Below are 27,402 nucleotides of genomic sequence, written 5' to 3'. Positions count from 1 at the left end.
CACCGCATTTAGAGTAGGCAAGCTCAATTTATGTGTGTTATTGTGGTGTAGTGCCTGCATTGGCTATATGATGATTGAACAAGTCTCAAGCCAATAAGAGTTCACTACCCAGAAATGGGCGACATTTTCTCGATTATGACCGAGCATATTATTCGAGACTCAGTGTTTGCATTTAAAGATTGATGATTGGTATTGTTGCTGAATACAGTACATCAGAAATACACGCAAATAGATGAGACTGAGTTATACTTGGCATAAGAAAAGTTGGTGGCTGGACCCCTTCATTACGTATTGGCCTGATCCGAAACATTTCATGTTGACTGTCATGTTTTTCCATTACCACTGCAAACTAGCAGTAGTTGTATCATAATTGTGTGGTGAAGCTAAATGTTGCAAGTTGTGTTGGCAGCACTTATCGTGGATTACGTCAACATTTCCTCTCTCATGACTCCCCTATCCACAACGGCCTAAAATACTCTCTGAGCTCCACCGTCGTATGTCGTGCAAACCATCTGTCTTTTGTTCCACTTATAACACATTCAGTCACATCAAATGTCAGTAGGAAGGAAACGGGATGAAGTCAAGCGAGACATTGAGTATGAACTTAGAATGGAGGTTAACCTTATGAGGAAGAAATGTAAAACCGGGGAATTTTTAGCATTGACCTTATGGGTTTTTCATAGGGGCTACAAATTTATGGTTTAGAATTGTGAGAAACTTAAAATCAGAGAATGTAAAATGATGTTCCTCTGTACTTTGTGGTCTTCAGCCTTAAGATTTGACTTGAAATGTCTATGAGGAGCATCCCTATTGTACATCCTTTGATTTAAGTCAGTTGTCAACTGAGGGTAGAAATTTTTCTTACTTGGATTGTACATATCAGAGCATGCTTGTTGTTGAGGGCCATGAGCTTATCAATAAGTTCATGTATCTTGCCATCTGTTTTGGGCTTTCTAATTGTTTGGTGCCATCGGACTGCTGAGCAATCCACTGACATAGTGACACAGTGCATATGTGACCTGATTTGAGCTTTGAGGGCTGTGAGAAATAGACTAAAATAGCTAGAGCTGAAGGTTGACAGGTTGCTCTTTGTTGATCTTTATTGTTGCGATTACTCTACACAGATAGTCAATAAAATTGAAACACCCAGAAGGATAACGAATAACGAAATTTCATGTATTGTGGACAGCAATAAGTCTAACTGAGCTGGTCATTGCGCTGAACTGAGCTTTGTAACAGTCACAGGTATGTCATTCCGTGCTGCTTCAGTTCTCTTCAGAGCTCATTAATTGTAACTGCTGTGCAATGGTGGCATGCCAGTCTCTCACAACCCATTGACTAAATGTTTCCATTGGGTGAAGATCTGAAGAATGTCCTGGCCAACGTGACAGTCAGATATCCTCGTTCTGAGGTAAATCAGGACAGCATGAGCAACATGTTGTTTCGTGGGAGTATAAAATTAAGGAAATCTCAAAAATTTTACACAGCCACTGTCCTTAACATGTTAGAAATGCAACACATTTGTTCAAATTACTGGATATGCAAGCCAGAGTTTGATGGAGTTTTGTAGTCAGTGGCACTCTATACCATCATGGCAGGTGCTGCGTCCATGTGATGATGACAAATACAATCAGGCAGATTTTGTTCTCCTCAAAGACTCGATACACGGATATGTCCGTCATGATGCTTTATTCGGAACTGGGGCATATTTGAAAAGACGATGTGATGCCACTCTGCATCCAGTGTTGTTGGGTGCACAACTCTCTGCAAGCGTCTTTTTGTTGCTGTGTCAAGGGAAGTCAAACAATGATTGCTGTGTTTACTTTCCTTGGTGCTCAAGACATCATTGCAGTGTCCATGTGGATACTTTTCTGGATGCAAACAAGCTCGTTTCCTGAGACAAGTTACATTGATGGCTGGACAGTCCTGTGTGGCCAAATGAACAATATGCTGATCCTCTTAGGCGCTATTCATGTGGGGCTGCTGAGAGCCTGCATGGAGTTGAATATCTCTCTCTGTTCAGGAGAGTGTCACATGACTACGAAATTGATGGGTTCACCATCAATTTCGTAGTCATGTGAAACCAACCAATGCAAGCAACAGTATTGCAGAAGAGCTGATCACAGTCTTGATTAGCCATGAGACACCCTCTGTCGATTTCTGTTACCTACTGGTAAACATTTCTCCGTCTAACAAGACTTTATTACTAACAGCCAACATTCAAATGTGGTTTCTGAATGACAAATCGTTTGTGCTACCTTCCTTAAATGCAGAAAGTAGATGGCATTACTGCTACTACTTTTTGTGGTGGCATTGAAATCTATTCATTTGCATACTCAAATGTATAGTACACTTTGTGTCAATTTGATGTCTGTTGAACTCCATTTTCAAGGTGTTGCAATTATAATCACCAACAATGCATTAATGGGTGTATCTGTGCTGTGTTTGGTGTGTGGCTTATAATGGAAGAATTTTCATGTTGCTGCAATGAAACCATCATGTTTATTGCAGGGGGAGTATGTTTACGTCCCGTATATGGTGATGTGTTGCTATTGGCACTGAAGTGAATGTAGTTTCTACTGGAAGGGTATCATTTTGCTGGGTTTTGATGGCTAATAGAAGACATCAGTTAAGAACTTGCAGCTCTACAGACTGATTTTGGTGAATGTGAATTATGCCTGTGTTTCTTGATTAGGGTTCAGTGGGCTTAAGACTTTATGTTTGAACTGTATTTATATAAATGCGGACTTCCACACACCATGCCTGTTTAGCCTACCAATCCTAAGAAGCTTATCTCCCAAGAGATAGTCAGGTACAGAGGGCTTCAGACAGGAGGATCATGTGAAAGTTGTTAGAAAATGGGCTTATTCTACTTCATTGAGAACCATTTGACTTAGGATCTGTGAAACGAATGTATCTTTATGTGTAAGTATGTATTATGTAGTTTTGTTTAACTATGATTTGTAATACACCCTTGAGGGTCTCCACATTAAGGATTTTTTTGCCCGTCTCAGTTGCATTGATATAAAATTTGGCTGTTGTGGTTACCGGTTTTGGGCTAACACACCCATTCTCAAACCACACACCTTGCTGTTAACCGTAATTATTCATACAGTATGGTGCCAAAATGCATGAACAGCTTCTGCACAACGAAGTATACAGTGGGCAACAAGTACCATCATTAATCGTAGCCTATGTGTCTATTGCAAGTCATAGGCTAAGATGAGTGAGGGTACTTGGTACCCACTGTATGCTTTGCTGTGCAGAAGCTGTTTGTGTCTTTTGCCACCATGTTCTTGTTGTCGTCTTCAATCCAAAGACTGGTTTGATGCAGTTCTCCGTGCTGCTCTATCCTGTGCAAGCCTCTTCATCTCTGAGTAACTACTGCAACATACATCCTTCTGAATCTGCTGAGTGTATCCATCTCTTAGCCCCCTCTATGATTTGTACCCTCCACGCTTCCCTCCAGTATAAAATTGGTGATCCCTTGATGCCTCAGAATGTGTCCTACCAACCGATCCCTTCTTCTAATCGGGTTGTGCCATAAATTCCTCTTCTTCCCAATTCCGTTCAGTACCTCCTCATTAGTTACGTGATATACCCACCTAATCTTCAATATTCTTCTGTAGCATTATATTTCAAAAGCTTCCATTCTCTTCTTGTCACAACTGTTAATCATCCATGTTTCATTTCCATACATGGCTACACTCCATACAAATACTTTCAGGAAAGACTTCCTGGCACTTAAATCTGTACACAATGTTAACAAATTTCTCTTCTTCGGAAATGCTTTCCTCATCATCACCAGTCTACATTTATTATCCTCTCTATTTCAACCATCATCAGTTATTATGCTGCCCAAGTAGCAAAACTCATCTACTACTTTAAGTGTCTCATTTCCTAATCTATTCCCTCAGCATCGCCTGATTTCATTCGACTACATTCCATTATCCTTGTTTTGCTTTTGGTGATGTTCATCTTATATCCTTGTTTCAAGACACTGTCCATTCTGTTCAACTGTTCTTCCAAGTACTGCTGTCTCTGACAGAATTACAATGTCATCGGCAAACATCCCTGGATTTTAATTCCTACCCACAATTTTTCTTTTGTTTCTGTTACTGCTTGCTCAATATACAGATTGAATAACATCGGGGATAGGCTACAACCCTGCCTCACTCCCTTCTCAACCATTGCTTCCCTTTTATGCCCCTTGACTCATGTAATTGCCCTGTGGTTTCTGTACAAATTGTAAATAGCCTTTTGAACCCTGTATTTTACCCCTGCCATCTTCAAAATTTGAAAGAGAGTATTCCAGTCAACATTGTCCACAGCTTTCTCTAAGTCTACAAATGCTATAAATGTAAATTTGTCTAGCTTCTAACAAGGGAACCTCCCCATCGCACCCCCCTCAGATTTAATTATAAGTTGGCACAGTGGATAGGCCTTGAAAAACTGAACACAGATCAATCGAGAAAACAGGAAGAAGTTGTGTGGAACTATGAAAAAATAAGCAAAATATACAAACTGAGTAGTCCATGCGAAGATAGGCAACATCAAGGTTAATCTGAGCTCAGGAGCGCTGTGGTCCCGTGGTTAGCGTGAGCAGCTGCGGAATGAGAGGTTCTTGGTTCAAGTCTCTCCTCGAGCGAAAAGTTTGTTTTTGATTTTCGCAAAGTTATGATCTGTCCATTCGTTCATTGATGAGACGAGACTGTAATAAGTTTAGTGTCTGTGTTTTGCGACCGCACCGCAAAACCATGCGATTAGTAGACGAAAGGACGTGCCTCTCCAATGGGAACCGAAAACAATTGATCGCAAGGTCATAGGTCAACCGATTCCTCCACAGGAAAACACATGTGATATATTCTATACGACACTGGTGACGGCATGTGCGTCACATGACAGGAATATGTTGTCGACCCACCTAACTTGTAGTACACTTGGCGAATGGGTAAAAAGATTCTTCTACCTTGCCCGATTTAGGTTTTCTTTGGATGTGAAAATTACTCCCAAAAAAGTGATGAAAACATAAGAGTTTGTCACATAAACTGCAACAAATGAATCCAACAGTTTCACACTTTTCCCTGTGCCCTGTCAAAACATATGTTTTTAACGTTTTCAAGTTTTTCCGTGTGTAGACCATCAAACCCTGCATATGTCCAAGCAAATCTGAACATGTCCTGGAATTTTGGAGAGCAAAGTTGATTATGTGTGAGTGCCTGAACTTTGATAGTGGTCTGAAAATAAAAAATTAAACTTTTCGCTCGAAGGAAGACTTGAACCAAGGACCTCTCGTTCCGCAGTTGCTCACGCTAACCACGAGACCATGACGCTCCTGAGTTCAATCTAGCCTTGATGTTGCCTATCTTGTGCATAGACTACTCAGTTTGTATATCTTGCTTATTTTTTCATAGTTTCACACAACTTCTTCCTGTTTTCTCGATTGATCTGTGTTCAGTTTTACAAGGCCTATGCACTGTGGCAACTTATAACTAAATCTGACGGGGGTGCGATGGGGAGGTTCCCTTGTAAGAAAGGTCATAGGGTCAGTATTGCCTCGTGTGTTTTCCTACATTTCTACGGAATCCAAACTGATCTTCCTCAAGGTCGGCTTTACCAGTTTTTCCTTTCACCTGTAAAGAATTCGTGTTAGTATTTTGCAACTGTGACTCATTAAACTGATAGTTTGCTAATTTTCAGACCTGTCAGCACCTGCTTTCTTTGGAGCTGGAATTATTGTATTCTTATTGAAGCTTGAGGGTATTTCGCCTGTCTCATACATTTTTCCCGTCAGATGGAAGAGTTTGGTCATGGCTGACTCTCCCTAGGCTATCAGTAGCTCTAATGGAATGTTGTCTATTCCCGGGGCCTTGTTTCTACTCATATCTCCCATCTCATCTTCATCTATGTCCTCCTCCATTTCCATAACATTGCCCTCAAGTACATTGCCCTTGTAGAGACCCTCTATATACTCCTTCCACCTTTCGGCTTTCCCTGCATTGCTTAGGACTGGTTTACCATCCGAGCTCTTGATATTCATACAGGTAGTTCTCTTTTCTCCAAAGGTCTCTTTAATTTTTCTGTAGGTTGCATCTATCTTACCCGTAGTGATATATGCTTCTACGTCTTTACATTTATCCTCTAGCCATTCCCATTTAACTGTTTTTGCTTCCTGGCAATCTCATTTTTGAGACTTTTGTATTCCTTTTTGCCTGCTTCATTTACTGCATTTTTATATTTTCTCCTTTCGTCAATTGAATTCAGTCTCTCTTCTCTTACCCAAGGATTTCTACTAGCCCTTGTCTTTTTACCTACTTGATCCTCTGCTGCCTTCACTATTTCATCTCTCAAAGCTACCCATTCTTCTTCTGCTGTGTTCTTTTCCCCTGTTCTTGTCAATCGTTCCCTACTACTCCCTCTGAAACTCTCTACAACCTGTAGTTCATTCAGTTTATCTAGGTACCATCTCCTTAAATTCATGCCTTTCTACAGTTTCTTCCATTTTAATCTACAGTTCATAACCAATAAATTGTGGTCAAAGTCCACATCTGCCCATGGAAATGTCTTACAATTTAAAACCTGGTTCCTAAATCTCAGTCTTACCCTTATATAATCTATCTGAAACCTTCCTATGTCTCCAGGTATCTTCCATTTGTGCAACCTTCTTTTATCAAACAATTGAAAATCGAGGATGGAATGTAACAATATTATGAGAAGGAAAGTTGCTGCTCACCACATAGCGGAGATGCTGAGTTGCAGATAGGCACAACAAAACAAAACAAATCTCCCGTGCCTTATCTTTCCAGTCTCCTACCACCTCCTGAAGTCCCATCATCTGGCCACAGAGGAGCATTTCCCTGGTAACTTAGTACCACCCAGGACTGGAGCAATTGAATTACATTCTCTGCCGGGGTTTCGATTACCTCTTGTCATGCCCTGAAATGAGAAATGTCCTGCCCACTATCCTTCCCACCCCTCCAACAGTGGTATTCCACTGTCCTCTGAACCTACACATATACATGTCCATCCTTACACAACCCCTGCTCCCAGTCCCTTACCTCATGGCTCATACCCCTGTAATATACCTTGATGCAAGACCTGTCCCGTACATCCTCCCACTACCACCTACTCCAGTCTGGTCAATAACATCACCTATCCCATCAAAAGCAGGGCTACCTGTGAAACCAGTCATGTGGTCTACAAGCTAAGCTGCAATCACTGTGCTGCATCCTCTGTAGGCATGACAACCAACAAGCTGTCTGTCAGTATGAATGGCCACAGACAAACTGTGGCAAAGAAACAAGTGGACCACCCTGTTGTTGAACATACTGCCAAACATGATATCCTCAATTTCAGTGACTGCTTCACAGCCTGCGCCATATGGATCCTTCCCACCAATACCAGCTTTTCTGAACTGGGCAGGTGGGAACTTTCCCTGGAATACATCCTACATTCCCGTAATCCTCCTGGCCTCAACCTTCGTTAGTCACGTCCTCACCCATCCAGCCTCTTCCCTGTTTCCGTTCCAGCACTACACAGCCGCCATTCCATCACCAAACCCAGTCTTTTTATTTCTCTCCTTCTCCACTACTCCACCCCCCCACCCCACCCCCCCCACCCACCCATCCACCCCAATGTCTCCCCTGCTTTCCATCCAACCTGCAGCACTTCATTGTATGCCACCTCCACTATACTATCCCTCCCCCTCCCCGCCCCGGTCACTTCTTTACCCCTACCCAGTCACCACCCCCATCATGCACTGGTGCTGCTGCTCACAGAGTGGTTTCAGTTGCCTAAGACTGCAGTCGTGTGTGCGCACACGTATATGTGTCAATTGTTGACAAAGGCCAATGGCCGAAAGCATTAATTGTGGGCCTTATCCCCAGTCCATATTCACCTACCACTTTTCCTTTTCTTCCTTTTTCCACTATTGAATTGAAGTCCCTCATGACTATTAAATTTTCATCTCCCTTAATGATTTAAATAATTTCTTTTACCTCATCATGTATTTCTTCAATCTCTTCAGCATCTGTGGAGCTAGCTGGCATATAAACTTGTACTACTGTGGTAGGCATGGAATTCGTGCCTATTCTGGCTACAATAATGCGCTCACTATCCTGTTCATAGTAGTTTATCTGTGTTCCTATTTTTTAATTAATTATCTAACCTATTCTTGTATTACCCATATTTGATTTTGTATTTATAATCCTGTATTCACCTGACCAGAAGTCCTGTTCCTCTTGCCATCGAACTTCCTTAATTCCCATTATATGTAACTTTAACTTATCTCTTTTCCTTTTTAAATTTTCTAATGTACCTAACAGACGAAGAGATCTAACATTCCACACTCATACCCATAGAACGCCAATTGTGTTTCTCCAGATAATGATGTCCTCCTGAGTAGCCCCTGCCCAGAGATCCAAATGGGGGACTATTTTACTTTCAGAATATTTTACCCAAGAGGATGCCATCATCATTTAACCATACAGTAAAACTGCATGCCCTCAGGAAAAATTATGGCTGTAGTTTCCCCCTTCCTTTCACCCGTTCACACTACCAGCTCAGCAATGCTGTTTTGGTTGATGTTTCAAGGCCAGTTCAGTCAATCACTCAGACTGTTGCCCCTCTTCAGGAGCCACACATTTGGCACCATATTGTATGAATAATTATGGTTAATAGCAAGTTGTGGGGTTTGAGAATGAGTATGTCAGCCTGAAACCAGTAATCAACGCAACTGAGATGGACAGGAAAAAAAAAAAAAAATCGAATTTTCTCACCTTTATGTAGTTATAAGGTTCAACAAACCTGTCTGCCAAGTGGTGCAGATGAAAAATATTCCTTATACTTTGCTGCTTATCAGAATATTTTCTATGTAATAACCATAGTCTCTCTCTGATTAAGAACATGTTGGCATTGTTTACATACTCTATTAAAGCAGTAACTTTAAGTTTCACTTAATTGCTTAAGGCAAATGAGCTTGGTTCCTTTGAAATGGACATGGCCATTATCCTTCCACATCCCTCTACAGTCTGAGATTGTGCTCCATCACTAATGATCTAATCATCAATGGGCTATTAAACCTAATCTTCTTTCCTCCATCTTAAAGCCGTATTTACTTCATAATTATGACATATTTTTCTACACTGTTGATTTTAAGCAAAAAAGCCTGTGCAAATTTCTTTTTTATTGGTGTTCTTCCTATTTTCTGTGCAGGCGAGACTGATGTTTGATGGTGAATTAGAGAGCCTTAAAACTATAGCAGCAACTAATACAGTGCGTGTTCCACAACCTATTGTGGTCTTAGACAATCCTCGTGGTGGATCTGTCTTAGTTTTAGAGTATGTTGACATGAAAACATTAAGCAAATTCTCAAAGCAGCTTGGACAAGAACTGGCCAGATTGCATTTACATAACAGTGAACTAAAGACAAAGGCATCACAAGGTTATGTGGGACAGGAGGAAAATGTTTCTTATGTTGAAAAATTTGGATTTCATGTGACCACCTGCTGTGGCTACATTCCTTTAGAAAATGAATGGTGCGGTGACTGGCCAGTAAGTAAAATTTATGGTTAATATTAAATCTATATTTGTAAGTAATATAAATACCTTAGAGGGATCAGTATAAAAATTATTTGTCATCTACACAATAAAATAATAAAGTAATTTATGGATAAGAGATGTCCCACTTCGGTCAACAAAAAGAAGGAACTGTATTTGGACACTGCCCTACATACCATTTTCAGCTTAGAGCAGCCTCTCTTACCAGCATCGACATTTTCTAAATAACTTTCATGGGTGCACGGGGGGGGGGGGGGGGGGGGGGGGGGGCGGCGCAAGAGCGGAGTCTCCTTCCCCACAGACCTTGTGAGGGGTATGCTTCTCCCTCTCTCTGCCCAGATACTTGGAAACAAACAGCCACTGTACTACTACCACAGCAGATCAGAAACCCAAGCATCCTACTTACGACTTCTCTCATTGGACCTGCCTCACATTTTACTGCCACGTCTGGTATTCTGGAATGGAAAACAGTTGGTTATCCCATTGACCAGTAACTGCGCAATTTGGTCCTATAAACAAAGGTCATCATCACATTAGAGATGTTTCATATATGCAGACCGAACAAGATGGTACATTGGGTAGCAAACTGGTCCTACATTTTGGAGGAAAACAGTTCAAATCCATGTCCGGCCATCAAAATTTAGGTTTTCTGTAATTTCTGTAAATTGCTACAGGCAAATGCCAGGAAGGCTCCTTTGAAAGGACACAGCTGGTTTCCTTCCCCATTGTTGAAATATTCTGAGTTTGGGCTCCATCTTTAATGACCTCGATGTCAACAGAATGTTAAACCCACCCTAATCTTACAATCTTCCTTCCTTCCTTGATATATGCAATGAAGAAATATATTTACAGGTCAAAGGGTGATATGTTAGATTTATGGGAAATGCATAGTATCTTTCTTGAGATAAATAAATTAGTATTGTAGTAAGTTAAGGAAAATAAATTATCTACTGCAATGTTGTCATGGAAATCATTGGAAAGACAAAGTTCAGCAATCGTACCTTAAGAGGATAAGATGGAGAGCGCAATGTTTGAAGGACATAGTTGGAGCAGAATCTGAACATAAATAACAGTCTGAGGGGGTAATGATGGGGGAAATTAAGGGTCATGATTAAATAGAGTTTGAGAATCAGTCCCTAACTGTGAAGTAGATAGCGATGTTCTGTAAATCAGTGTCTTGAAACTGATAGGTTATAGATGGCTCTTAGATTGTGATTGTTGCAACATATTAATAGACTGTTGCATGATAATTGATACCAAGACTTGAGAATCACTGGTAATTGTCTGTAACACACTACTGTCATGCTATCTTGTGACAGATCCTCTGGAATAGGAGTGCACTCGAAAATGTTATTGGAAGCAGAAGGGGTGTAATCATTACCAGCCTTATTTAAAAGTACAATCTGGAGCTGGCTCTTGAACTGATAAAAGCTGGTCGTCCACTGGAAACATACACTGATCAACCAGAACATTATGACCACTGACTTAATCTCAATATAAGCCCGTCTAGGTGACAGCAGTATGGCCTGGCGATCAATGACTGCTAGTCAGACACACGCAGGGTGCATATAGTATCAGTGAGCAAGCTGTCCATGTGTAGAATGGGGAAGGCTTGCAATCTATCTAGTTTGACTGACAGCAGATTGTTATGGCCTGGAGGCTTGGCTTGAGCATTTCGGAAACTATACGACTTGTCGGATGTTTGAGGAGTGCTGTGGTGAGTGTCTTCAACATGTGGTGAAACCATGTCCAGACATGGAGTTGGGTGACCCCCCCTCATTACAGATGTCGAATGTTGTAGGCTGGGCAGACTGGTTAAACAGGCGGTAAACTGTGGTATGCATATGCCAATGTTAACACCACGACACCAGCAACTTTGACTGAAATGGGCAAGTGCTTATTGGCACTGGATGTTGGTGCAGGGTCAGAGTGTTGCATGGTCTGATGAATCCCAATGCTTTCTTCACCATGCCGATGGGAGGGTGTGAATCCATAGTCTTCCAGGGGAACAGCTCCTTCGTACCTGTACTCTGGGATGGAGACAAGCTGATGGCAGCTCCATTATGCTCTGAGGAACATCCACATGGGCATCCATGGGTCCAGTGCAGCTCATGCAAGGCACCATGACTGATTGCAGAGCCGGCCGCGGTGGTCTAGCGGTTCTGGCGCTGCAGTCCGGAACCGCGGGACTGCTACGGTCGCAGGTTCGAATCCTGCCTCGGGCCTGGGTGTGTGTGATGTCCTTAGGTTAGTTAGGTTTAAGTAGTTCTAAGTTCTAGGGGACTGATGACCTAAGATGTTAAGTCCCATAGTGCTCAGAGCCATTTGAACCATTTGAACTGATTGCAGAACACACACCCCCCTTCATGATGATCATGTTTCTCAATGGCAATGACATTTTGCAGCAAGATAATTCATCATGTAACAAGGCCTGGAGTGTGATGGAGTGGTTTGAGAAACACCAGATCTGAACTGAACGAACACATCTGGGATGTGATTGAATGCAGTGTCAGAACTCATTGCCCCCTCCCCGGAATTTACGGGAATTAGGTGACTTGTTTGTGCGTATGTGGTGCTATTTCCCTCCAGCGACCTATGAAGGCCTCATTGCTTCCATGCCACGATACATTGCTGCTGTTATCCATTCTAAAGGTGATCATAATGTTCCGGCTTATCAGTGTATTTGCTCAGCAATTTCACATGCCTAACTAGGGTGAACATGGCTGATTGAAGGATTGATCCCAGTGAAATGGAATTAGTTGAACATACTCAGTCCAGTTGGGTACTCGTTGCTGCTAGTGTCTAATGGTGTTCCATGTTTAATTACCTTTATGGAAGCTGAGGAGCATATAAACATGTTATGACTAATGTGACTGCAGGTTTTCTTGGGTAATCAGCTTAGTGATGGTCTCATTTTGTTGCAGTATTTCAGTGAGCATCATAACCATTATCTTCAAATGGTCCTCTACCTAAAGGTGGTGGGTATGAAACTCATTGAAACATTGTAGCAAGATGACACCACCACTTGGCTGATCACTCAAAAAGATTTTATCATGTGGTGACCCATTTCTTGGAAAACAGCTACAGTTGCTGCCTAGGAAGACAGTGTCTGTAACTTTCTCATGGGTCTCCTACAGTTCTTCAAAGAGTGCTCCTGTTGACAGAAAACATGCACTTAAATATTACAGAAAATATGCACTTAGATATTAATTGCAACAATTTCTTCTCAATGAAGAACAGTAAGCTGTACCTGTCACAGTCCTATCCCTCAGTATATCTCCTTGATCATTGAGCAGTGAATGTTCTGGCTACATGCTGTGTGGGAGCAGTGTGTTTTTTCGAGAAGAAGAGTTTTCTTCAAGATACACTGATTAAAATGCAACAGATACACTTCTTTGATCCAAATAAAACCGACCATATGCAGACTGTGGCCATCTACACATTATATTTCACATATAACTGCACACTGTCATAAACGAAACATTTCCTTTATGCTTTGTGTACATTATGTGATGGTGCTATAAATGTTTCTGTGGCCAACCTGTAGAGTCAAAACATTTTCTCCTGTTGCCCTCCTGTGCTTCATCTTAGTGACGAAATTCTCCTGTAGTCCGTACAATGAAAGAAGAACCCTGACACTTAAAAGTGCTCTTTAGATGGTTGCTTCACTTATCTACTGTGACCAGTCGTGCATGAGGTTTTGAATACCTCTCTGTGGCAACACCTCTTTTGTTGTCACAACTCTGTAGGCTATTGTTTCCAGTCATGTAGCTTTGTTACCAGCAGTGACCATTTTTCTCTTAACACTTGAAAACCTGCACGAGCACTGCCCAGGTGTCACAGAAGTATAGGTTACTTTGTTAGTGTAGGTTTCAGCCAGTACTCCTGTCTTTTCACTGGACACTTTGTCTCACAAGACATGTATTTGCTCCTGATAATTTAATGATGTAGGTCACTTGTATTAATTGGTGGCTGACTCTGTGTCTTTAATTGGCTACAGTGGATGAGCTTGAACGATTGGCCGACTAATGAGTCTACCAAATACACACTCAGTGGGTGGCCAGGCTAACTGAAGTGGGAATTGTTATTGGCAAGTTTATGGTAGGGAGTGCCTACTTACAGACAGTTTTATTCCTGTTGTCAGTGAGACTATTTGCAAATTGTTGACTGTTGCTATTCAAGTAATAATACAATTAAGAGATAGTCCTGTCTTTGAAAAGCTCATTTTAACCTTAGTGTACATATAGTCTGAAAGTTGGCTTTCCCATTGAAATACCATGGACAGTTTTCCATTTGCTGTCTGTATATCCTAAAAGCCTTAAATGTTTTAGAGTCTAAATTTCATAACATGTCTCATTTTAATTATTATGTGTAGGAAATAAACAGTTTTTTTACCCGCTCTCTTGCATGATGTTCTCTTGAATGTGTCATCAATTTTTCCTTATCTGATTGGCACAGCATTTCACTAACAGAACTTGTAATCATCAAGTGCTCCCTGAAGTACATGTTCAGTTAGTCTGTGACATACCTGAGAGGACACCATGCATTATCAGCATGGGAAAACTTGATGTCTTGTACTTACTGTTAGTAGTAGTTGCAGTAGTTCTTTAAGATTTCTTATTACATGGTCTTATACATAGCTGTAATTGTATTTCTGCAGTGATTAAAATAGTAATTCCATTGTTGCTGTATTTTTCAGACATTCTTTGCAAGAAACAGACTTGACCATCAAGTCAGGCTTGTTGAGAAAAATGTAAGTATGAGCCAAACATGTTGCTGTTTGCAGCATTTGAAAATCTGTATGTCTTTGGCAATCTTTACTAGATGTCATTATTAATTACTTGAAGAAAAAACTCTTTTACTGTAAAGTTTGGGTCGCCATCTCTTTTCTTGCTCTGGATTGGCCCAGATCAGTTGGGAAAAGTTGAACCGGTTTTATAGAGTTTCAGTAAGAGGGTAATCTCTGAAGCATAGCAACAATTTTATTTCTATAGTGGCACATAGTCTAAAATAATCGATATTTCTATGAATGATCAAAAAGGGAGGAACAGGGCTCAAAAACTTACCCAGCCATCCTGTCTTCGGTTATGGACAGTTTTCCTGAATCACTTCGGGCAAATGCTTGGGAAGCCAGAGGATATTCCCCACCTCATGCGACCACCTGTAATTGTGTTTCTACTTTGTATAAATATACTAGATTTCATATCTGCAGCACACCACAACCAGTGCAAATTTCTATGCTTAATTCAGTAATTTCCAGTGTCTCTTTGAGGTTTTGCGATTCTCCAGTATAACTGGCTGGATCACTTATTTCAAAGGTTGGAAGAAATCAATAGGACGACACCTAGTGCAGCATGGTGGTGCTCGAACCAACCTTGGAGTGAGGACTGTTTTGCTTTTTATATTCATACTCTGCAAATTGCTAAATGACAAAGAGAATACATTATACTGCAAAATTTCAGCACCAGGAAGAATAGCAAATAATGAAAATTTCCTTGTGTACATATAACATTCTAGGGTGAATAAGTAAAATATTAACAGTTGCTGTCGGTGGTTGCTTACCAGTCGTATCCACATCCCATGGCCACATGTTTCCAATGGATGAGAGACCTTGAGAACATGCAACAGTTGGACATCCTCTGTACTGAGGCAAATCAAGATGGCATGGGCAACATTCAGTCTTGCATCACCTTGTTGAAAGGCAACATCTCAAGACCCCAAAAATACTGCACAGCCACTGACCTCAATATTTCAGAAACAAATTAACAGCTACGTGAGCCAGAGGTGATCAAGTTCTGCACTCAATGGCATCCTGTATGATCACATCAGGTGCTGGGCCTGTATGACAATGACAAATGCAATCTTGCCGTGTTTATTCCCGCAGAGCCTCCATGCATGGATACATCTAGCATGAAGTTGTAAGCAGAACCATAGCTTGTCAGAGAAACAAGGTGGTGGCACTCCTGTGTCCAGTGTTGTCATTGGCACAACTTTCTCTTCTGCTGCGTCAAGGGAACCTGCGCAGTGGTCATCATTCTGACTGTCCATGGTACTACTTATCTAGCTGCAAACAAGCCCAGTTCCTGATGGAAAGTACGTGACATTGCTGTACGATGGTGCAGCGCCTAGTGAACAACATGTCTGTGCTTTTGGTCAGTAGTCTCATGGTGCTCCTGAGATTCTTCATGGAGTTGAGTATGGGCTTCTTGATCACATCAATTCTATTTTTGTATGACATTTGTGAGATCCTAACTGATATAAGCAGCAATATTGTGGAATGATAAACTGCAGTGTTCATAGGCCATGATCCTTTCGCAGTCTAATGCTGGCGGACATTACTCTTTCGTATGTGAGGCATAACACAATCTTCTCACAAACAACCAACATTCAAATGCAATTTTTGAATGAGTAACCTGCTGCTTAAACGTTTTCTTAAGCGCAGAATGAAGATGGTGTTACTCTACCTACTCTCTGTGGTTGTAGTGAATTTCGGACCATTTGCATATCCAAGTTTCCTGCACATTTCATGCCAATTTGTCATTTGTTGTATTCTGTCTTCATGATGTTGCAGTTTTAATAGCCAGCAGTGAAATATAACTTACAACTTCCCATTACATTCCCTTATTCTCTACCAGATGGATGTCATGATCTATCTCTCTGTACTTGGGCTAAGAGTACTCTCTCCAATTTTCCTCTCTCCAATTCTCCTATTTTGAAATGTTCATTACCTTCACTCAGTCCATCCTGGCATGGATCACAGGCAACACTGCTGCTGTTAACTTGGGTTGGTTGATTTGGGGGGAGGGGACCAAACATCAAGGTCATCGGTCCCATGGGGTTAGGGAAGGATGGGGAAGAAAATTGGCTGTGCGCTTTGAAAGAAACCATCCTGGCGTTTGCCTGAAGCAATTTAGGGAAATCACAGAAAACCTAAATCAGGATGGTTGGATGCGGGTTTGAACAGTCATTCTCCTGGATGCGAGTACAATGTGATAACCACTGCGCCACCTCACTTAGTTGTTAATTTTTACAGAATTATTCACACTTAAAAAGGCATGTGGAACACCGTCAGCAATCTGTGATTGTTACTGTTGATGAAGAGGATAGAGATTGAGTACAGATCCTAAATTTATGTCCCGCGTCCGGCCATCCTGATTTAGGTTTTCTGTGATTTCCGTAAATCACTCCAGGTAAGTGCCGGGATGGTTCTTTTGAAAGGGCACGGCCGACTTCCTTCCCTAATCCGATGACCTTGCTGTCTGGTCTCCTCACCCAAACAACCCCAACCTAAATTTATGTTGCTAACATACTGGGAATCTTTGAGAAGAAACTATTCCAAACCAAAACTTGTTAAAGTTTAGTCTTTGTTCTTGCTCATAATTCTCCAAAAGATTTTTTCCCCACAGTTGCTTGCATATTTCACACTTAGATAAGGTATAACAGTGACTTTTACAGTGATTTGGTTTCAAATGTCACAATATTTATATATGGTCTATGCAGCCACACACATTTCTGTCATCTACAGTGTGGAGATCCTGAAGTACGAGAGCTGTGGTCAGAGCTCCAGCTGAAGATCCCGAAGTTTTTTGAAGGTTTGGATATTCAGCCAGCCTTACTGCATGGTGATCTATGGGGTGGCAATATAGCAGAAACTGCAACTGGTCCAGGTACAAAATAAAATGTAATAGGTATTCTTCAATTATTAGAAATTCATTGCAATTAAAATTCACTTGTGGATTTTTTCCAGTTATATTTGATCCAGCATCATTTTATGGACATCACGAGTTTGAACTAGGCATTGCTCGAATGTTTGGAGGATTCAGCCAAGCTTTTTATGATGCATACTTTGATGTAATCCCTAAAGCACCTGGGTTTGAGACAAGGAATAAACTGTACCAACTGTTTAATTATCTGAATCATTGGTATGTGTTTGATCTCTGTTACAGTACATTGTGAAAACTGCAGCCACATGCCTAAAATCAATGCTCTGTACAATGTAAACATAATCATAGAAGACACATATTTACAATTACTAGTGGTTGTCACAAATCAGTGCATTGTAGTGTGTGTGTGTGTTTGCAGTGCTAATGATATGAACTAGAAAGTTGTTTGTGTAATTAACTCTCTTAAATAGGGAATCAAAATAAACTGTTCATCATAATTTTTTAAACTGGTAGGAACTGGAATATATAAATATTCAAAAAGAGTTAATTTAATGTTAGGTACATTTTTTAAACAAGGTGAACGTAACATATAATAAACTCATAAAAACTCCAGAAAAGAACAGCATCTTTAAATAATGTTTCTGAAGCCTACCTACAATGTAACAGATGTATTGCAGCCAAGATCTGATAAGAAATATGATCTTCAAACAATCATCTGCACAACCCTCTTAAAAACTACTTAGTGTTAGTAAAGCCAGGAGGCAACTCATTTGGAAGCTATGTCCACTATTCTTTAAAACCACTTTTCATCTATTATAGGATCTGTCATTTATTTCTCCGTTCACTTCAGGCACTGATTTAAGTACGTGGAAAATGCCAATTTGTGCTATGTTATGGAGTTCATGTTAAATCGTAAGCCCTTTTATAACTGACTGGTACGAGGAAGGCAATAGCATCACGTCAAGTAGAACCATGCCAAGAATAACACCATGATGTTCAAAAGAATGTACTGATTCAGGATTTAAGGGTTAATTGAAGGCGAAGATGCTCTGGAAAGCACTGGGAGTATCCAACATGTACTAAATATGATCGGGAACCTTTTGTGTGCAGGTTGCTCAGGTCTTTGGTTATCGTGCACCTTTAAGGATGCGCTGACCAGGTGGGTGTTCTCTATTAGGATGGGTATTGCAATATATTGACTACTCCCCTTTTCATTATTATGTAAATCAGTTAATACAGCAATCTAAGATACCACCCTCACATATCTCCACATGCAATAGACCAATAAAGGAACACACAGAAAGCTCACCTTTGACCTTTGCCTTCATGTGAATCACTTTTGTTGATGTGTGAGGAATAGTAACTTGTCATTTACATTTATATTGTCAGTAGGTTTCAGAAACATTGTTTGATCTAAAATGCTGTACTTCTTGCTGCTGTAAAGAGTTTATTGCAGGTTATATTAACTTGTATTTTTAACAATTATTATAGAGAGAATTCCATGTTTAATATAAAATTAAAAAATCATGTATTTTGTGTGTAAGAATAAAAATAATTGAAAGAAAACATTTAGGGTTGAACACTGAAAGAATATTGAAACCTCACCACAGCTTTGAGGTATGTGTGTGTTACTCAGAATTTGTCAGAAGTCACCACTGAGTGTCCAGAAAGCAAAATATGTGCACCAGAATTTTTTTAAAAGCAATCTGGTGTGAAAATTCTTGAATATGTGGCGGAAGACAGATTTCCTTGGAACTCACAAGAAGAGAGTGATAACTATATGTCACCAAGTAGTTTTATCCAATGGTAGAAATATCTTGAGAAATAAGAAAATATTTTAGCAATGCCAATATTTATTTTCAGCTTTTCCATCATGGGTTCTGACCAAGAAAATCTGATTGCACCTGTCTCTGCAGATATTGAGCATATTAGATACAATATTTGATCAAAACTAGCAATTTCTTTCACTGTGAAACACCGAACAAAGTAAAAAAAAAAAAAAAAAAAAAAACCCAGAGAAACTACACAAGCAAATTGCCAGTAGAAATCAAGTTTCAAATCTTGAAAATAAATTTAAAAAGTCAGATTACTTCACAGAATTTCATTTGACACCTCTCTAAGATACTCCCTAATTCAGTGGATGTTGATACTGTTCATGTATGAACTTGGAACTTGTAAATCATCCACAAACTTTCCACTCTCATCTCGATGTTAAAGTGCAGAGCTAATTTTAAGAAGTGATGTTGGAAGTTGGTTGAAAGATAAGTAATAAGACACATGAAAATAGAAAAAGAGGGTATTTGCAGTCCCTGCTTTTTACAGCAGCTGGAGGGATATTTAATGTATGTGTTCTTTATTTCTGTGTTGTGTATGTTTACTAGAGTTAGAATAAGATTGAAAGCCATAAAGCTAGTTTGATTTTTCTTACCTTTAAATGTACCTGTGATCCACCTTCATACATCTGCAGGTGAAGGAGTGTAGACCTGCAATTTTCCTTTTTATTTACATCCTGAAATGAAAATGGCTGGTATAGTAGGTTATGGCTTGACAAGATTGTTTTGCAGAAAGGGATGTGTCAGAGAGCTCCTTTGGATGTGATACAAATAATCTAACTTATTGAAATATAAAGCCTACACCAGAGGTACAGTATATCTGGCCTGTAAATTGACGAATAGAAATGTGGACTCTTCTAAGATTGAGAGGCTATTGGCCAGTTTACATGGCAGGAATACTACCTCTAATCTAATCATCCAGTCACTCATTCATTGTATAAGAAGCTTAAGGGATCAGGACAGCTTTGGAAAGCTCTCCTGATAATTGTGGTTGGTTTCATTTATTCTTTCTGATTAAAATAGCACATAATATTTTCGTATGGCCACTGTGGTTAGGTAGTTGTGTGGAGCAAGAGCCATGGTGAAATTGATAAGTCTATTTATGAAATTAATCAGTGTAAAAGTTGATTTATTTGTGTGGGTATATGACTGTATGGCAGGAAGAGTTAACACTACAAACAGTGGCAGTTGTCTTTAAAAGCAGACATGGATTAGGTGTATCATGTTTCAGAATATACAGATAACACTCATGTAAGTGGAGGTAACTAGGAGGAAGAAATAACAAATTTAACTCTAGGAAAATGTTTTATATAAATGTAACAATTCATCCTCCTCGTGGACCAAAATAAAGTTGCTATGACTGTATATGGATAACGCCATTGGGTTCTATCTAAATGACTCTCAGAAATGTATTGAGTCAACCTTCATTCATGTTGTGTGATCCAATTGCACATTTGCTCTGCAAAATTGAAATAATTACTATTTAAAGTAAAATTAGTGGAAGCATGAAGTTGAAGGCTAAGATAGGCTATATGATCAGAATGCTAGGGATATCCTTTGCTGTTCATTCTAAAGACTTACAATTTAACTGGCAGCTTGTAAAATTTCCTTTTGTTATTATTATATGGCTTTGTCGGGGAGGGGGGGAGGCACTTCTACGTATTTCCATGCAGTGAAGATGCTGTACTGTGGCAATGGAAGTCTGTCTGAGCTCCAATTGTCATTTTTGCTGGTGGGTGTATTTCATCTAGTTATTTGCATGTTCCTTGTACTATATTTGCAACCTCTTGCTATGATGTGGATCGAATTAGGTTTTGCAACTATATATCACATTCTGAGTGAAAAATATGGCAACATGCTGACCATTTATATGATTTCTTAAATTAGATTTCACCCCCAGCCCTACTCGTCTGTGCATGTCCCGTGTATCGTAATTGTGATCTCTAACTACAATATGGACCGAATCAGATTTTAGAGTTATAATCCACTTTGTCAGTGAAAAATATGGCAATATGATGACCATTTGCATGAATTTTTAAATTACATATCACCTACCCTACTGTCTCACTGCCCTCCCTTCCCATATGCATAAAATTATTTATAGTTAGCTACATGTTGTCAACCAAATGTGATTTCACTTTGAGTTTGAAGTTAATCTATTATCTACAAAATTTTCAACATAAAAATTTTTATAGTTTAGTACATCATTCATCTCTGTGCCACACTTCATCTTCTATTACTAAATGTGAGAATTTTACTGTTTTTTTAATTTTCATTTATTTTCAAACTATGCTTGATTGTGTCAAACAAACTTAAAACAGTAGTGATTGTGCAATGATACTGTTTTCAGTATTCCCAGTTGTTAAGAGAGTGGTCTACAAGAGATTTTAGAGTGGACACCACATGTTACCATCATTATGGGCTTCTTTACAGCGAACACTTTTTTCCTTAGTGATGATTCATGTGGTGCATTTGAAATCATTATTCCTTATTGTGAAGATGCTGTTTCATTGTGTGTCTTCCTGAGTTTCTTAATGCAACACTCTGCATCATTTTATTTACATTGTATGAAAACCAGTTACCAGCACAATCTCCAACACCATGACATTTGTTGCTTTCTAAGAGCTACTGTTAGAAAATGATTATTAAGTGTCAAACAATGGAAAATCCAAGATGGAATAACAATTATATGGAAAGAATAATAACTATTCACTATGCAAAGGGGACATTGACTCACAGACTGACACAATGAAAAGGAATGCTAAATACATTCAACACTGTTATCTCCCAGTGCTGAGGCCCAACTGTGCTAGAAATAACAGTGACCAATGTGTCAGTTGTGTGTGAATGTGTTTTCTACATCTCATGGAGGACTTAATCCAATATAGGTACGAGGACTATCCACAAAGTACATTACGTTTTGGAATTAAAAATAAATAAAGTATTGGAAATTTTTTTTATTATATACAGATGAAAGCCACATTTAAATAATACTTTTCTACATAGTTGCCATTTAAATTAAGGCACTTATCGTAGCAATGGACGAGCTTGGAAATTCCTTTGTCGTAAAATTCGGCCGCCTGCGCCTTCAACCACGTGGCGACTGTCTTTTGGGACAGAAAAGGTGTGATTTTTGTGGATTTCCTGGAAAGAGGCACTACAATAAACTCTCAAAGGTATTGCCAAACTCTGCACAACCTCAGAAGAGCAATACAAAACAAGCGCAGGGGAAAGTTGGGCCCAAAGATCTTGCTGATTCACGACAACGCCCGGGCCCATACGGCAAATGCCACTCGTGAAGTTCTCGAATCTTTTAAGCGGGAGTTGTTTCCTCGTCCGCCGTACAGTCCCGACCTGGCACCGAGCGACTTCCACTTATTCCCAGCAATGAAGAAGTGGTTGGCTATGCAGCGTTTTGATGACGACGCACAGCTTCAAGAAGAGGTAACCACATGGTTGAAGGCGCAGGCGGCTGAATTTTACGACGAAGGAATTTCCAAGCTCGTCCATCGCTACGATAAGTGCCTTAATTTAAATGGCAACTATGTAGAAAAGTTGTATTTAAGTGTGGCTTTCATCTGTATATAATTAAAAAAATTTCCAATACTTTATTTATTTTTAATTCCAAAACGTAATGTACTTTGTGGATAGCCCTCGTATTTGCCTAGCATTCATTTTCATTTGCCTGTCAGTGACTCAACGTCTCCTCTATGAGGTGAGTAGCAATCTATCCTTTCCATATTGTCGATCGTTAAGTGTGTAGGCTACCTGACTACACTCATTTGTTATTGTAAAAATCTAGTAATTTTTTCTTTGCTAACAAAGTCCTCTGATTTCACAACTGATTTCCCGGTTTGTCTTTTAACTATTCGCCATAAAGATTTAATTTTATTATTGACAATATAACGTAAATGGATAGATAAAAAATCTACTCACCAAGCGGGAGCAGGAAAACGCACACACAAAAAGGTTAACTTTTACAAGCTTTTGGAGCCAGTGGCTTCTTCTTCTGACAAAAGAGTAGAAGGGGATAGAAGTGGGGTGAAGAAAAAGGGCTGGAGAGGTTTAGGGAAAGGGGTACAGTTCAGAAAAGTCACCCAGAATCTCAGGTCAGGGGACACTTACCGGACAGAAAAAACAGGAAATATTGATTGTTGGGGACTGCACTGGATGAGATTTGAAATCCCAGGAGCTTAAAGGTGGAAGATAGGGGAATATATAAGACACAAATTACTACTGAAACATTGTGCACGGATTAATAAGTGTGAAAAGCTAACTGTACTTGTATGTAACAGAGGTGGAAGGGTGTACGGAAAAAAAATAGACAAGTCAGAAAATGAAAGATGGAGAAAACTAAAATGAAGTGAAGAAAGAAGTAATTACTAAGAAGAAATGCTGAGATGGAAAGAATTAATTTAAATTAAGGCCAGGTGTGTGGTGAGAACCAATGGCATGTTGTAGTGCTAGTTCCCACCTCCGGAGTTCTGAGAAACTGGTGTGTGTGGGAAGAATCCAGATGGCGCCTGTGGTGAAATAGGCACAGAGTTCATTAGTGTCATGTTGTAGAGCATGCTCTACAACAAGGTATTGTGTGTTGTCGGAATACACACTCTGCCTATGCCCTTTCATCCTGACTAGTAACTGAGCTTTAGTCATGCTGATGTAAAAGGCCGACAGTGTTTACATAACAGCTAGTATATGACATGTTGTTTCACGGGTGCCTCTCCCTTTCATAGTATATGTTTTACCAGTTACAGGGCTGGAATATGGGTAGAAGGGTGTTAGGGCAAGTCTTGCTGTGGGGACAGTCATTAGGGTAGGAACCATAGGGTAGGGAGATGGGTGCAGAAGGGGCATAGAGTCTGACAAGGATATTATGGAGATTGAGAGGGTGATGAAAAGCTATTGCAGGTGTGGTGGGCAAAATCTCAGACAGAATGGATCTCATTTCAGGACATGATTTTAGGAAGTCATGGCCTTGTCGAAGGAGCTGATTACATTCAAGACCAGGATAATACTGGGTGACAAGTGGCGTGATCTGAAGTTTTTCATTGAAGACCAGAATAATTAGCTACTCTGAAAAGGCCATGACTTGCAATCTGTCTGAGTTTTTGTCTGCCACACCTAGTATGGCCTGTTGTCGCCCTCCCAGTCTCCTCAGTATCCTATGCTCCTTCTACACCCCTCTCCGTACCATATGGCTCCTACTCCAGTGACTGTCTCTGCTGCAAGACGTACCCTGTGCACCCTCCTGCTGCCACCTACTCCAGCCCTGTAACTGGCAAAACATTACCCCTCTCCGTACCATATGGCTCCTACTCCAGTGACTGTCTCTGCTGCAAGATGTACCCTGTGCACCCTCCTGCTGCCACCTACTCCAGCCCTGTAACTGGCAAAACATTTACTGTGAAAGGAAGAGGCACTCGTGAAATGACACATCATATACCAGCTGTTATGTAAACACTGTTCGGCCTTTTACATCGGCATGACTACCACTCAGTTAGTAGTCAGAATGAATGGGCATAGGCAGAGTGTGTATTCCGACAACACACAATATCCTGTTGCAGAGCATGCTCTACTACATGACAGTTGTGACCTCGGTGACTGTTTCACCATGCACGCCATCTGGTTTCACCCCACAGACACCCATTTCTCAGAACTCTGGAGGTGGGAACTACTGCTGCAACATGGTTTGTTCTTCACCACCCATCTGGCCTTAATTTACGTTAATTCCGTCTGCCTCAGCATTTTTTCATGGTAATATCACCTTTCTTCACTTCATTTTAATTTTCTATGTCTTTAATTTTCTGACTTGTCTATTTTTTTCCGTACCCCCTCCCAACTCTGTTACATACAAGTACAGTTAGCTTTTCACACTTATTAATTCGTGCGCAATGTTTTAGTAGTAATTTCTGCCTTATATATTCCCCCGTCTTCAATCTTTAAGCTCTTAGGATTTCAAATCTCATATAGTGCAGTCCCCAACAATCAATCTTTCCTTCTTATTCTGTCCGGTCATTGTCCCCTGACCGAGGATTCTGGGCAGCTTTCCTGATCTTTACCCCTTTCCCTAAACCTCTCCAGTCCTTTTTTTTTTCGCCACTCTTCTATCCCCTTCAACTCTTCTGCCAGAAGAAGGAGACACTGGCTCTTTTTGTGTGGGCATTCTCCTGCTGCCGCTTGATGAGTAGATTTTTTATCCATCCATTTATGTTATATTGTCAATAATTGATTATTTTTTATGTTATAATTTTATTATTGATTATGCTAAGTTAAGTCTTAATTCTGTGGTTGTCATGACTTTTCAAACAGTTTCCTTTATATTCCTTTTATAATCAAGGCTTTTTGGGTATCTTATTAGTGCCATACTTTTAAATTTGGAATTTACATCTTGTCACACTATACATATCCCTCCAATCAGCTTTCTGTTAGGCTACCTTTATCTGGCACTTGGAACTGAAATGTCTTGCACTTTAAATAAAATAGGTACATAATTTTTTTGTTTAATAGAACTGGTAGCTTATTCTTTTTCTTTACATTAGCAAAGATGTGTCAGTGCACTGACCACATTTTTGTAAATCAGAGGAAACTAACTGTTAATACATTGATATTTTTTATTGGTGACCAGAATATCAAAACCATGAAAAAGCTAATTCTTTTTTACTTTTTTTTACAGGAACCACTTTGGTGCAGGATACAGGAATCAGTCCTTATCGATAATGAAGGCATTGTTAAAATAAAAGCAGCACAAATTAGTAAATACGTTCCTGTAAAACACAAAACTGAATAAAGGGAATAGGTTTTTAAAATTGCTTTTATTTATTGCACAAAACATCTATGTTTTCAAAGTTATCCGCATCAGTTAATTACAGAAAAATAGTTAAAATACTTTCAAAATAAAGGTTAAAGAGATAGATCCACTTTTCTATTTTAGTGTACAAGGTGACCTAGTGGGGACAGATGCTTACCCCTTTCCCACACCCTATAATAGAATGTCTCCATAAACCAAACTCGCATCCTGGATCACCAAATTTTTGAAGCTTGAGGTTCAAGGATATTTTTCCATTCTGTGAAATTTTATAGCAGAATGAAATTGTTGCCACATCATAAAAAAAAAAAAAAGTCACAAATAAAATCCACAGCCTGCCTTGCCAAATAGACAGACATAACAATTCACTGTGAATTCGAAAAAATGTCATAAAATGTAATGGATATCGACTAGTAGCAAATAAATGTAAAGCCATATGCCATTAGTTAATTTAAGCAATCTACCCAAACTGCTGTGGCTGATTGGGATGATAGGACAGTAGTGCAACTGAAGATATCTGATATTTACTCATAGCATCCATTTTATGTAATATACATGTAAGATAGTTTATTCTTTCCAAAAAACAAATACACTTGAAAATTAACACACATCTATATATTCTTCAAAACTGAAAATTGTTACAAAATATCAAGCCGAGAAGTTCTTAAGATCAGTGTAACAGTACAATTCACAGATCCTGGGCAGTTTTTCTAAGAGTTAATATCTTGTCAAAACTCAAAACTTCCAAAATGTTTCAACAACATTAAAACAATTCCCCAAAAACTGCAAAAATGTTAGGTAAGCCTGTTTGGTTCTGTTAATAAAATCCAAAACCATTCGTAGAACAATAACAATGTTTACAAAAAATGACCGGCTGGCTGATAGGCAATTTAATCTGTTGAAAACACAATGTCCTTCACATCATTCTACATATGCTGAACATTTTTTAATGACTAGTGGGGCTATTGACATCCAATTTCATACAACATAAACCAGCTTCACAGTATACTTTTGAACATAATGCAGTCCATTTCTTGAAACATGCGTACTTTGGACACAAGCTAATGGTACATCGTACACAAGCAAGAGACTGACAGCAGCGCTTGCGATACGACAGAAACTTTTGAAATGTCATACAGAAAAGTGATATCATCAATCTTTTAAGGTGAGGTGCAATAGTTCCCTTAAATTTTAATAATGTCTGGTGAGACATGCAAAACACATCTAATCTAGCCTCAAAAAATATATTGTGAAATATCAGCCATAACACGTGCCTTAGATTTACTTGACAAGCTTTGTATTAGTTATGACAGTAAAAATCATAGATCACAATTTTAGTTGGTGCCCCAAATACATTCAAAATCATTAACATTGAACAAGAGCACCACAATATTCTTAATATTTTGCCGTCCGCACGTCTCGTGCAAATCGATTCGCTTGGCGCTGGCAGCACTAGTTGTCATAAATTCTCAACCCTGTTCCCTTACTTTCCTGAAATTTCGAAGATATACATACATACATAAATAAATACAAAACTTGT

General features: G+C 39.6%; 1 protein-coding gene across 3 annotated transcripts in view; it reads left to right on the top strand.

Annotated features, from left to right (window-relative positions):
* The window catches only part of LOC126475886 (ketosamine-3-kinase-like), a 58,581-nt gene extending 32,718 nt beyond the window's left edge, over nt 1–25,863 (top strand). For all 3 annotated transcript variants that reach the window (XM_050103502.1, XM_050103501.1, XM_050103499.1), the window contains 5 exons: nt 9,214–9,552; nt 14,258–14,311; nt 17,084–17,225; nt 17,306–17,480; nt 25,731–25,863. In XM_050103502.1, the coding sequence (XP_049959459.1) occupies nt 9,223–9,552; nt 14,258–14,311; nt 17,084–17,225; nt 17,306–17,480; nt 25,731–25,794 (765 nt within the window). In that variant the 5' untranslated portion in view covers nt 9,214–9,222 and the 3' untranslated portion in view covers nt 25,795–25,863. The remainder of the gene's footprint in view (nt 1–9,213; nt 9,553–14,257; nt 14,312–17,083; nt 17,226–17,305; nt 17,481–25,730) is intronic.
* The last annotated feature ends 1,539 nt before the right edge of the window (nt 25,864–27,402 follow it).

Source organism: Schistocerca serialis, chromosome 1 (genome assembly GCF_023864345.2).
Source record: "Schistocerca serialis cubense isolate TAMUIC-IGC-003099 chromosome 1, iqSchSeri2.2, whole genome shotgun sequence".
In the NCBI taxonomy this organism is placed as follows: domain Eukaryota; kingdom Metazoa; phylum Arthropoda; class Insecta; order Orthoptera; family Acrididae; genus Schistocerca; species Schistocerca serialis.
The sequence above is the reverse complement of the archived record's forward strand: the minus strand, read 5'-3'. Positions and strand labels throughout refer to the sequence as shown.